The sequence below is a fragment of the Bombus bifarius genome, unplaced genomic scaffold (genome assembly GCF_011952205.1).
Source record: "Bombus bifarius isolate JDL3187 unplaced genomic scaffold, Bbif_JDL3187 scf7180000008014, whole genome shotgun sequence".
Taxonomy (NCBI): Eukaryota; Metazoa; Arthropoda; class Insecta; order Hymenoptera; family Apidae; genus Bombus; species Bombus bifarius.
In genome coordinates, this window is record NW_022884390.1 from 1058674 (window position 1) to 1073017 (window position 14344).

Here is a 14344-nt window from a genome sequence, read left to right on the forward strand (position 1 = left end):
TGATGAAATGAATAATGAAACATGGCACGATCTGACCGAAGAAAACTCGACCACACACTAGCATTTATATCTGAATTACAATTATTTATATCTACGTTCGTTTGTTATTTAAGCAATTGAGAATACGTGTACTTACAAGCAAACAAAAAATACGCACACACGCATCAAAGAAAGAAAAGAATCCAATATTCCTATGAATTTGACATAACGCAGAAGATAGTGGCTTTTTCTAAATTCTACAAATTAAAATTGATATACTGTTATCGTACGAGTAACGAAGTATTATCTAATTTTATTTTTTTTGCTAATTTCATTTTTCGAAAATTTTTGCCTTTGTGTTATTTCTCTTTATCTAATTTCCCAATTATCTTTTACCATATAATAGCTAAATATATCTGGACAATTATCTTAGCTTTTAAAAGAAAGTAATCTATTTTAATATCTGAAAATAATAAGAAATACAGCTTCCGATACGTAATTATTAATAAATATCACACTTGTAATCAAAAAATATATTTATATCTCTTTACAATATTTTACCATAAATACAACAAATATAAAATAAAAACATTTCTCTGGATTTAAAACTATTAATATAAACATCGTTCATGCCAAGTAAATAACCCCACGATTCCACACGCGCAATATCATATTTCTCAATTTACTTATCCTAACCTATCGCAAACCTAACCCTCTTTGTATCAATTTTCATACGACCTTTTTTCTTAGATGTTCAGCTATTTTATTACTGTTTATTCCTGGAAATTCGTTTCGTTCTTACTTACGTTATTTACATATATAAAATGAAAAAACTTACCATGTCACGATATCGAATTTGTATGCTCACTTTAAGAAGTGCCCGACGAGATGCCCCTAATCGTGTAACTCCGCGTCGGAGAGCACGACGCAAGACTTTTAACGAAGTGGATTTCCCGCGCGTATCCTACCGGATGTAGACACTTGCCGGCGTATAAATAATAAATACGAAATGCACGGGAGACTCTGGCTAGACGAGCAGGGTCTTCACCCCACGACATCGAGGGTTGTCGAGGTAAGGAACGAGCCAGACCAGACAAACCGACGCCATAACGACGCCTGTCGACCAACGCCGAATACAATATAACTGTAATTGCTCGAATTACGTGGCAGGAGCGTTACGATTGTTAATTATTAAATGTCCATTAATCACTAGTCTTTCCTTTCTATTACATAAAGCCGATATAAGTAGATAATATAGCTTCGAATTTAACATTGAGGTTATGAATGTGAATTATATAGGGCATTGACTAATGGAAAATTTATGTTAGAATTTTTAGAGTTTCTTTTCTTTTGTAGAATTTTTTTATGATAAAAATATCCTTATTAAATTAAAGAAATTGAATTCGTTTAATATATACATATGTCTAATATACTTTAATTATAATTAATGTACCGCACATATAATCTATGTTAAATTGTTTAAATTTAACAATATTTTATTGCTTTTTGGAATGTTTCAACAGCATCCTTTAAGTTTCTTCTAGCTGTTCCATTTTTGAAAATATACAATTTTTAAAGAATTTTAATGAAGATATATTATATATACGTATACATTAAATATATGTATATTTTGTGTAAAATTGTCTAAAAATTAAAAAATCGTTTAATTTCAGATCGTACAATTCCAAACTTTAAATAGTTAAAAGAAGTTTGACATTAATAAACCATTTTCAAAAAAAAAAGAAAATAATGAAGTTTAAAAGATCCAATCTTTTCCTTGTCAATATTTCTTTCTCCCACTCGATAAAAAACGAAGAATACTTATCATAAACTCAGAACTGAGTTTATCAAAAAAAAAAAAAAAACAAATAATAATGATCCATAAAATTCCGGTCAGACAATATTTGCTTCGATGGAGAAAAATATCGAAAAATTCGATCAAGAACTCTCTACTGCTCATACTATACCTATAGTAACACGAATATTCCATTGTAGATACACATTGCATCTGTATCCGCATACGTTGTGCAACACATATGTAAAACGACTGTGCATTATCTTCGAACACGATTGGTATTGATGTGTGCACGTCACAGGACAAGAAATGCTGGCTGTTTACAAGGAAGGATCGTTATCTTTTCTATCGTTTTAAAAATATATAAAGGATGAAAGAAAAAATAAAAGAAATAATGGATAAAAAGCTTGATTTATTTCCGTTGCGCAAGCACTGTGTAAATTCGCATATTATCTCACCTTTGCGAATAAACACGAGATATAAGCATACATGATACATCACGTAAATGAGTTTACAAAATAAAAAAAAAGAGAAAGAAAATATATCAAGGTTGTAAGAATTTGTAGAAATAAGACAGGTGGATAATACGGTTATTTGTAACTTGTAATTAGACTTAATAGTTATACTAATACTTGTTTGCAATTTGTAAAATTATTTGGTTATTTGATAGATAATTATGTTATTTATAAAACAATAAATTAGAAAAGAGCCCGAGGGGACTAAGCCTATGAAAAGCGGATTGCGGTGAATTATATTACGATCGTGTTTTTAGATAATTGCTGCGTTAGATCTCTATATTAAAGCCATTAAACCTTATTTTCTTCAGCACCTTTTAATTCACTTGCTTTGTATATAAGTGTTCGAAATAATTGGAAGAACATTTAATTTTATTTAATGCTTAAGAAATTTCACATATATATAATATATCTATTATATTATCAGTATTTTAATATTCAATACTTTGGGAAGTAATGCAACGGTAAGTTGAACATATGGAAATAGTCACATTGCTATTTATGTAATTAATTCGCTCACTTCAATACGCCTGAAACAAGATCTTCTAATTATTTTAAACGACATACCTTTGTCGCAGCGGTTATATACAGTGATCCATTAAGTAGGGACCAACTTAACACCAGCTACTGCAGTTGATGTCGCAAATTAATAACGGATAAGAGACTTTAGAGGACAAACGTGACGTAAGAAGTTTCACTCGCGGAAGTAATTTTTTCCTAGGTCAAATTTTTTAACGGCGATATTATGGCTCTTGCAATTGAATTATTCGAGAAGATACGCTATGGTGGAAAAAGTTCCACTATAATCCTTTTACACCATCTATATTACGTTTCAAAGCAAGATAACAGCAAATAGTTTTTATGAATCACCCTGTATAACCATTAACGTATTAACTTCTTACACTGTTATTTTAAAAGCTTTTACCCAATGGAACTGATTTAAATTACGAACGAATGACTATCTTTAAGAAGCTCCTTCCGTTCGTCAAGAAGTAAAACTTTGCAACGAACAATGAATGTATAAAGGAAAAATAACAGGATTTAATGGTGGCGAGACAAGGGAAAACGAACAAATCTGCGCGTACATAAGCGTATAATCTCGAAGCACTACAAAGACCTTAGGAGATTGCTTGTTGCAGTGCACTCGTCATACATGTATTCAGGATTTAATCGTGTATGACGAAAATCGCGCAAACTATAGATAGCTAGATAGAACATCTCGTTACAATCTGTATTGTTCTCACGGTAAAAACAGGAACTATCAACGTTAATTCAATGTGAATTTACAAGGTCATGTTTACCTCAAAAAATGACGAATAAGTTGATTCTACTTTATGATAAGTTCCTAACCTATTTTATGAAATATACAGCTTCAGATCTCGAATACGAAATATTTAAACATAAATTCATTTTGTATGAAAGCTGATTCTGAGACTTTAATTTATTCATTGAGGTTATGATAAAAATGTAGGTCCTATAACGTATTTTAATTTTGTTCCAGTCATAAATTTTATGAAACATAAACCTATTTTATAAAACACAAGGTTGATCTTCAACACGAAATATTGAGACTTAATTTAATTTCTTATCGGGGGTTCAAATCTCTAATTTATTTCTAATTTATACTATAATTTGAATTTTACGCAATATTTTCAAGAAACTTCAATTGATGGATCTTATAAAGTATCTTATTTTTGTTCAAATCATTATAGATTTGTAACTCATTTCATAAGCATAAATAAGTTTGATATCAGATACGAATCTCTGTAACTTCATTTCATTTTGGATCGAGGCTAACATTTCCAATCTATTCATCGACATTATCATAAAAATTCTGATGTTGTAAGTAAAGTATTTTGTTCCTAGGATAAAGAACTATAATGCCAATATTTTTTGTTAAAAGCATTCTTTCTAGTTTTATCCTTAAAGAAAAGAATTCATGAGTAGATTTTCTGAGAAGCTGATCATTATGGATTCACCATTGGGGTAATGCGAAAGCTCTGATCCTATGTCCCATTTCGCTGTTCCCTATAGAGTTCTCCGTTTGCCCAACTTTATTCATTATCCCGTGTTACTTCATGTTCCCGTCGCGTAATTCTTAACCTATCATTACGACCGTGGTAAAAAATTAAAATACCAGAATAAAAGAAGGATAATTCAACTGGAAGCTAGATCTTCATTATCAATTTCTTGAAAACGTCAACGATAAGACAATTCTGTTTCACCGGTTGAGGAGGCTTTATCAGCCGACATCATTTGCATCACAGTTCCTGTATAGGTTCACTAATTCAATCTGTCAGTTGTTATCAATTTCGCTCGTTTATCTGCATTAACCGGCAACATTTCCATTCCACGAATATGTGAAAGGAAGAAACGAATAGAAATAGAGATGTTACCGACGTGCATTTTCTTAAAATATTGATACGTGAAAATTATACGAGGGAAACATGATAAATCTATACTTGACTGGCTGAGAATCATAGTTCACTGTTATTTTTCATAAAATTGTGTTTTACGTTTATTATTATAAGAAATACATTACACTTTTCCAAGTCATGAAAACATATAACGAATAGCAGAGAGTGAAGTTATAACTTAATTAAGAAACTAAAGAAATAATACCTGTGAGAATTGAAATATGTTACATATATAGTTGACAGTGTATTCAATTTTTAAACGAAAGACAATAATAACTTGTCATGTTTCTCTTCTGTAGTCTTCATTTTTTCCAAGAGTCAAAGGACCGAAATTTTATTCCGCGTTGTCAATTATACACTCGACATTTTCCAGTCTTACTGGTGAGAAAAGAGGCCATAAAGAAGCCGTAAAACATAACTGCGTAAAGGAAGGGGGGTCGATCCGCGAAATGCAAAGAAACATCGCATCGTTTCCATCCGGAAGGTCTAACACCACCAGCTGTGTTCTGTGCGCCAGACGATGGGGGATATTTGCATTGAAAAACTGGTCAAAATTGGATTCTAAGAATTGTGCTTCCTCTGCAATATCTTTGTTCACAGAAAAAGTTAAATAAGAAAAATTGTAACATAATTTGTCAAAAGTTTCCTGAGAATTTATACTTATTCATGTTATTTTCTTACAGTAAATAGAAATGAATAATTTATTTCTTTGAGAAGTTCGACACTAGTCACTAGTCACTAGTCACTACGGATTTTTATGCATTTATAAAAATTTAAGAATTACAAGAACGCACGGAATGCATATAATATAAAAATATATATATAAAATATCCAAAGTATTGCACTCGTTATAATATTTGATGAGTGGAACAAATCATTGTATCTTTAAAACTTTAAATTTGCATAAACATCCGATGTCAGTTTGGTTTTTGAGAATAGAATAGCGTCTTTTATAACACGAAAAAAAGGTCGTGCCAATACTGTGTCCCAAATGCAAAGGATTAACACGGCCCGTAAAGCTTCACAATCTCTGTATAGTTTCCTTTCTCCCTACATACTCTTATTCGCTCCTCCTTACGAAATACTTTACGTGATCCAAACCAAACAGATGAAACTCTTACTAGTATTTTTCACTTGTCACTTTGTTTGTCATCATATTGTCGTAGGTTTTCTGCGAGCACTTTGTGGCTGCACGATTATCGATTTGGAAAACGTAGAGCGGAAAGCACCGGACATGTCTCGTTATATATACTATGTACATATAAAGACCATAGGAGGAAACATAAATGTTAATTTATGACTAAACAAAAGAATTTTCAAAGGTCCAAAGATATAAGTCTTTTAAAGATAACTGATAAATTGATCAAGTTTTATGATCCAATTCCAAAAGTCAAAGATACAATTATTAAGACAAGCTCTATTTTAACATCTGCGTTACTATAATATTATGACTAGCGATATTTTGACAATTTGAAGCGGACGGAAAAACAAATATATAGACAATTTTGATAATATGGGATTGATTAACAACGTACTGAATCTTAAAACTACTCTATTATAAAAAAGATAGAAAATATGACTTATCGTGCTTTTTTCCTTCATATAGTGTACATAATATATATATATAGATTTGCTCATAAAAGTAAAATAGAAACCTTCTTTGAATATACTACGTGTGTTATATGACACATTTTGAAATTTCAAATGTTTTATATAACAAAGATAATATATATATAAAAGGTGTTCGAATATTTTCATCAGCTACTGTATTAACGTGATGAGCAATAAAGATGGCTATTCATGCTACATACCAACTTTTAACTAAATGTATCTTGCACTCTAGATATCTGCTAACTTTATATCAGTTTCAAATTTGATCAATATAATCATGATAGTCGTGTTTCATTATATGCTCATAATATTTCAAAATGTTTCATATAACATACATACAAATTTCTTGTCGTAAGTGTCCACATACTTTTGTGAACCAATGTATATTCACGATCATAGAATTTTCGTATGTTGCCCGTGGTCGTTTTTTCGCTTCCTTGTCCTTTTCACAAGCACGAGAAAGAGAGAGAGAGAGAAAGAGGGAGAGAGAGGGTATCCCAACGTCAAGTCGGGTCTATCGACCGGAGGAGAATCAGAGGGTGGAAGAGGGTCAGAGACGCGGAACCACACTAGAACGAAAATTCCGTCCAATTACCGTTCCTATAATACGCACACGGTGTCGACATACTATATGTCGTATTTGCACACGGTATAACTGGTTACAAGAGACGCGTCACCTTTTATTCAAACGGTCAATGGTATCTAATTCATTTAGGACGCATTTAAAGCAATTATTGCTTTTGCACTGGTACGTAGAGGTCGCTAAACGTCGTACCACATCCTCGTGGTAATAATACCCTCGATCGAGGATAACATCTTTCATCCAATTGTTTCCATCTTATCATACATATGTTGCGATTCGATGAAGAAATTAGGGTCAGTTTTCACTTGGAAATCAATGGTTCTCGAAGGTAACGTGAAGGTTCGTCCCTCACGCTAATATGCACAAAGTACAATGGCTGAAATTGATCTACTATGAAGTCTCGTTTTTCGTACGAATTACTCAACTTACTTTCCTTTCGTGTTTCTGATATCTTATTATAATTATCCTGATTATTATATTATATTGATCAAACACGAAGATGGAAAATTTACGATTTAATCATGGCTCCGTTGCTAGTCCAAAGTTTCTTTTTGTGAATCGATGCACGATAACATCGCCGATGCAGTACGCAGTACTACACCGGACGTATGTTTCTCGATGCAACGTTCCGATGGAGAGTTCATGTCCCTCTACTGCGTTACGAGACATGTCGAAATGGACAGTTACCCAAAATACACGCGCGCGTACCAACGAACGAAAGCGGAAATTGTAACTGAACCAAGTGAATGAAAGGGTGATTGAAGGATTAGAATATAAACTAATAAAATGGAGAAATAGTAAAATATCGCCAAAAATAGCAAACTACAATTAAGAACATATCTTATACTAAACAAAATATGCTAATGTATATAAAGGAAACAATATAAAATATGGCAAATAAAATAAATATAAAGGAAAAACAATAATACGGGAGGAGGAAAAACTAGATAGTAGATCCTGCCCCTGTTATCTTTCTTCTCTCTCGTTCAACCATAGCATTCTCACGCTCTCTCTCCCTCTCTCGCAACTCCCGCTTCACTCTTCGTGAAAATCGATTCGCTACCGGCCTGGACAGCAGACCATGTCAAACGTGTACTCAAAAGTATTACCTTTTCCCGCAATGAAACGTTACCTTATCACTGTCTCGTATCAAACTAGCAATCCTCGTACGAAGATCTTCACGGTACGAGTCACAAAAACTCTTCGACCGGCATAACCAGTCTTTGTCTTGCTATCGTTGTATTACTGCTACGAACTTCGCTAAAACACTGAAAAGGCGACCGTTCTGACCGATACAAAGGCAAACGAACGATATCGCGATTTAAACAGCTGCGAGTACGAATAAATGAAAGAAAGTCACGAGCAAACACACCCTAAGTGAACATCCGTCGACCGACGACGCCAGACTGCGCGAGAGCGCCACCTTTACCTTTCTCGCTTGTTCTGCTCCATCCCCACCACTAACCCTTTGTGTCATTCTGCGTTCGCTATCTCACTCTTTCTTCGAGTCGTTATAACTTGCTCCATCTCTTCTCCTTACCACCCTTTGCTCTATCATGTTACTTCCGTTTCGTATTTCGATAGTTTCTTTATACATTATTAATTTTTCTTATTTACTTTATCTTCATATACTATGCTTTTCTTCAGTCTCTTTAATAAACTACAATCTTCAGTTTCTGTTTTTATTACTTTTTATCATATTGTGCGCAATATATGCAGCACTAAGTAGTACAGTTAAATGAAATTTGCCTCTTCAAATGACCATTATTATCCCCCCCAGTTTTTTAAATTAACTTCATGGAATGAGCCTCTAGCTCCTCTTTCACAATTTATATTATTACATATACAATTAATATTATTAAAGAAATTTTACAAGTTTTTAACATCGATAAATTCTCTTAGATAATAACAAGCTCGATAACAAAACAGAAGCTGTACATGCAAACTGTACAAATTGCAAATCGTCTCATTATGCTACCAGATGCAAAATTGTAAAATTATAGAAAAGAACTCTATAACCTATAACTTGCGACTTGTCGATTCATTAATACTATTAGTCGATAAATTGTTGTACAAGAGAATCTTGGTGTGTTACATATATAAAAGAAACAAATATGTCAGATACCTATATCACACTTAATGAAGAATAGACTTAGGATTTCCTAAACATATATATACCTCGATAACTAACCTGATAAGTTAACAAAATACATACATAAAACTATATTTTGTCATAATTCTTTCCCTGTTACGTTTTTTTTTAACGTGTTTTTATATTATTTACTTATTTCCTCTACTTCTGTAGTGTTTTCGTGGCAACGATCTGTCTTTTTCTATTCTTACTGCCTTCGTTCGCCTTCTCGCTTCGCACCCTGTTCCTAGTCCACGAATCCTGTCTCGATTCGCACATGCGCACAACGCGAAACCGCCGTCGCGAATAAGCCCGCGTCTGCGTTCTTCTAATGTTGTCTGCCTTTCTGTTCCTTTCTCTATTCTTCCACCCCATTCGGTCGAAATCGTTCGTTGAAGTTAGCGTGATCCGAAAGAAATTATCCGTTCGTCCCACCCTTCTATACTTAATAGAAACACGGTGTGTCCGTCTGTCGACGTCAGCCGGTGGATAGCGACATACATTTCCATCCTTCTACCACCCTATCACTATTATTGCAGGGAACGTGACCGCGTGGGGATAAATTATGTATCTCTAAATAAAATGATTGCTTCAACCCTTGACTGTTATCTAAGAGCAAAAAAAAAACCAAATTAATAAATATAAATAAGAATGAAATTTCTTCCGAAATAAAGTTAATACCTTAGACAAACCATGTTATTTTAGTATATATTTTCTTATTACGTAATCTAGAATTTAATAGTAAAGCTTAGGATAAATTGTTAAAACAAAAAAAGCGATATGTAATTATGAATAGAAGTTACGTTTATTTCAAAATAGAATTATTACTTTGTATAGCTTTCAATATTGTAACATATTCTTATTATATTTACTCAATAATTTTTTATACGGTGAAGAGATGGCGCTGGCAATCGTAATCAAAAAGTATATCGGTGTACCGATAGAAATGATTATTTAATGCGACAGAAATGCGTAACATACGTTCTTACTGTTCTCGTGCCATATGTTACCTCCACACACATGCAATAGTTATCCACATGCAATTACGTTTATGTAAATTCGAACTTATAATTAGATTCGTAAATTCATGATTAAAGCGATTATATAACGTTACTTATTAACGACCAATACTACAATCGCACTGTATGACGGGGACACTTGTTTCGAGAAACAAATTGTGTTTGACAGAGGTCTGAGGGTATTTGCCAATATTCGTAAGTATCTTCGAGCGGTCTTGTATCACTGAACTTTACTATGAACGAATTTTCAGCTTTCGCTAGAGCAATATCGAATATTTGCTTCTGAGGAGTATGGTGCCTACTATATTATTGATGCATTCTCCTTATAGTCTTCTTCTATCCAAGAACTTCGTACTTCAGTGGTTAAAGAAGTATGTATAATGTATTCGTAGCTTTTGTAGTTAACAATATTATGATATTCCTGCAATTATAAACATAAATTGCAACGATTTTATAATATAAAACACGAAAAATTCATAAAAATAAAAGTTGTAGTTATGGAATATTTTTAATGATAGAAATAAATATTCTATGAAGTAAAATATGTTTAACGATCGAAAATATATATAAATGTTCATAATGACAATTTTTGTTACTTTTAATCTAATAAAAAATTCCAGTTTCCAGAAAGCTGGAAATCACAAAGTGGCCATAAACACGTACCACATTATCCGATGAATAGTTGGAACGAAATTGTAAGAAAGGATTTATCGAAAGTACAATTGACATTTAGGTGTGGTCTTGTCAAGATATAATCACTAAATTCCGATTAGAAAAACGGCACACCCAAAAAGATTTTGCTATTAAAAATCTAATCAACATCTATCGCTTTACTGATTTCTAAATTAGATATTTTTAATTCAATATACCGATGATTTTATTTTGTTTAATATTTTTATTCATTATATGCTTATAATTTACTATATTTTTCAATCTATTTTAATGAAATAACTGAAAATCGATATTCTTTAAAACCCCATAATCAATAAATAACGATGCGATAATCGAACGTTAATTATCGAATGATAATTATCGAACCACTAATGGCTCGTTTTCATGTTATGAAAATAATTTCCGTCAGATTATCATATGTTGTCACTTGTTATAACCAGATAATAATTTGCTAATTGGCTACTGGTAATTAAATTAACGTTCCCACTCAGCGGTATTTTAGTTACTTGAGAAAGACCTCCTTCTTTTCAAATTGACGGAACATTAAAGGTGCCCGCAGCAAATATAATATTGTTTTAGACAGTAAACCATTACTAAGCAGAAAATTTACTTGAATTATAACTTTGGCAAATCCAATTAAAAAAGTAAACAGTTACTTCATTATAAGTCATATTCATTAACTTTTCTTTCAATAAATTTTTCTATGAACATTACATAACCTGTAATGCTAACTCGCTTATTTTTGCAATGTAACGAAACGTCCATATTACTTTTACCAGAGTAATATAAAATCTGATATAATATCTCAAAAAAATATCTTCGATCTTTGTATTCGTAATAATGTCAGGACATGCGAAAACCATTTCGTATCATCTGTGCGTCATATTTATTCCTCTATCTTCCTCTACCAAATGAAATGTTTCAGAGTCACGTTCAGCGTTTACAAACGAGTATTTGTCACCAAAGAATTTAAAATTAGTTTTATAATAACGGAAGAAGAATTAAATATCACATTATTTCATATTATTTTGTATTAGTCTTTAACAAAAAAGTTATCCCTTGCTTTTTCTACTACATTATACATTGATTCTATACCTGAAAAATAATTTCTTATAGTAAATGTCTTAAATTTTTCATTAATTTTGTGTTTCATAATAAAACTAAATCCTACATCTTTAATCATATTTAGTATTTAAATGAGATAAGAACATTAATCATAAAATATATTATATAAATAATTTAAAAAAAACTAAATTACTAACATTTATACATTAATTAACCTCATATACAATTCTGTGGCACAACGAAATCGTAAACCTTCGATAGCTCAGTTGGTAGAGCGGTGGACTGTAGTTGGTTTCTTAAAAATATGGACATCCATAGGTCGCTGGTTCAAATCCGGCTCGAAGGAAATATTTTTTTTAATTTATGTAAAGGTTTATTAATAACAGTTCGATGACACTGAAGTAACATATTTTGATCTAATATTATTAATTAGTAATTTACAAGAATAGTAAGTATTCTTGATTGTTTGATCTTTTTCCCATTCTCTTTTCCAAAAATAATGTATGTAGGATATAAAGAGATCATTGTACCGAAAGCAATGTATTATATGTAATACAAAAATAATATTGAACGGGAAGAAAAATTAATTTCTTTCGACCGTGACAGGACTCGAACCTGCAATCTTCGGATCCGAAGTCCGACGCCTTATCCATTAGGCCACACGGTCCCTTGAAAGAACATAACCAAACATAGTATATATATCAATTTAAAAAAACATAATTATTTCTTATATACAAAATTTATTGTTTTACAAAATTTGATAATATACCTTCTCTTTTATACACATAATATGAACAAAGTTAAAACTTATACCATACTTCCTTTCTTATAATATGTTCTTGTAATAACTTTATCGTAAAATTCAAATCGAGAAATCTATATTATCTACATTTATAAAATCCATATTTCTCGGAATAGATATCAACTATAATGGCATCCTCATTGATTAAATATAGTAAATATAGGATATACCTTAACATTATATCAAAGATGAAGATTATATTCTTGACTAAGGCATGAATTGACGTAACAATTAATGAGACTTCATGTCTCATGTTCTGAAATATCGACCACGAAAATATAGCGGTGTCTCTTATGCCCTCTGCGATTTGTTATAGCATTCCTACTTCACCATTTGTTAATCAAACAATCATTATCCATATTACCATAGACAAAGTTTTGTACATATCTACTAGGTGGCATTAAACACAGAAAACAAATTGTCAGGCTTAATACATAATAAATTTGACAGACCTGCAGTATTTTATTAACAACTTCTTACAATTTTATAAAAGATATTGATAAATGTACCTATACAGATAAATTGTCACATAAATTTTTCAATTTTTATACAAATAAAATAAATATCAAAGTCAAAATAAAAATGACCACCTTCCAAACTCAACTTTTGTATGCTTTAGGAAATAAAATAAAGGTTCTTCCGGATTTAAGAAAAATATTTCTTCGTCCTTTAATACAAAGTAAGTTTAATTTGTAACACTATACTACTACAATATTTCAAGTATTTTGTATTTTAATAAATAATCGCAATTTATTACTTATATAGTAGCTGTAAAAGCAATAAATCAAGAATACATAGAAGAAGGAATATTAGATAGAATAAGTCAAAAATACAATATACCAGAAGAAACTGTGGATGAATATTATTCAGTCATCTTTACAATATTAAAGATTCATTTGGGCACAATATCGCAAAGTATTAAACCTGCAGAATTTAAACAAATATTAGAAGAACTGAAGTATGTATTTTACCATATATTACATTCGATTATTTTTAATTTTGTTTTAGTAAGTATGATATTATTTCTACAGATTATCTTCAGAATGTATTGATGACCTATCTATAGTAGTATATGGTCAAAAGCGACCAGAATTAATATCAGGATTAATACAGAAAACAAAATTTTATCCACACCTAATAGCCTGCAAGTGGCGTATAGATATTACTATTTCTTCTAGGTACCTGTTTAATAAATTATAAATTTTGTAATGTTGATATGTGTAATACAAAAATTCATTTTACTCATATTTCTATAAATGTTTAAGAAATTATCTGCTTATTAATGTGAATATTTTTAGCATATTAAATAGAGTCTTGGAACCACATATTATAATGGAATGGACATTTAGCAATGGAAAGCGTCAAATATTTGAGTTATCTTTGCCAAAGTTTCATCAATTAAGACATGCCATAGCAACCATACTTGTAGATATGCGAAAGGTTGAAAAACAATGTGCTTCAAAAAATATTCTATGTAGCTGATGGTGGTATGAAAACTAACAATATAAGTCTTTTTCACTCTAACCTTGTGCAATATTGTATTAGAAATAAGGAACAAGATGTAAGATATCCTTTTTACTTCAAGAAACTACATTTCATGTAATAATGTAAATAACTAATAAAATTAGTTAACTTTCTCTTGTTCTTTTATTTTACAGAGTTTATTATTTTTAACTACATGAATTCGAATAAAATAGTTCTAAATAGTTTCTACTAGTTATATCACATTTGATATTTTCACTGTATATGCTATTT

General features: G+C 31.2%; 2 protein-coding genes and 2 non-coding genes across 5 annotated transcripts in view; 2 read left to right on the top strand and 2 right to left on the bottom strand.

The window, feature by feature from the left end:
• The window catches only part of LOC117207014 (ATP-binding cassette sub-family A member 5-like), a 33641-nt gene extending 25325 nt beyond the window's left edge, over positions 1-8316 (bottom strand). For both annotated transcript variants that reach the window (XM_033446813.1, XM_033446812.1), the window contains exon 1: positions 8033-8316. The gene's annotated coding sequence lies outside the window, so the exon portion shown is untranslated. The remainder of the gene's footprint in view (positions 1-8032) is intronic.
• A 3722-nt stretch (positions 8317-12038) lies between these two features.
• Trnay-gua lies at positions 12039-12133 on the top strand. The gene is made up of 2 exons: positions 12039-12075; positions 12098-12133. It is a non-coding gene; the product is annotated as a tRNA-Tyr (tRNA).
• A 248-nt stretch (positions 12134-12381) lies between these two features.
• On the bottom strand, positions 12382-12454 carry Trnar-ucg. Its single transcript has one exon. It is a non-coding gene; the product is annotated as a tRNA-Arg (tRNA).
• A 516-nt stretch (positions 12455-12970) lies between these two features.
• Positions 12971-14234, top strand: LOC117207022 (COMM domain-containing protein 5-like). Its single transcript, XM_033446827.1, has 4 exons — positions 12971-13268; positions 13355-13547; positions 13621-13767; positions 13888-14234. The coding sequence occupies exons 1-4, from the start codon at positions 13172-13174 to the stop codon at positions 14069-14071; spliced, it is 621 nt and encodes a 206-aa protein (XP_033302718.1). The 5' UTR covers positions 12971-13171; the 3' UTR covers positions 14072-14234.
• The last annotated feature ends 110 nt before the right edge of the window (positions 14235-14344 follow it).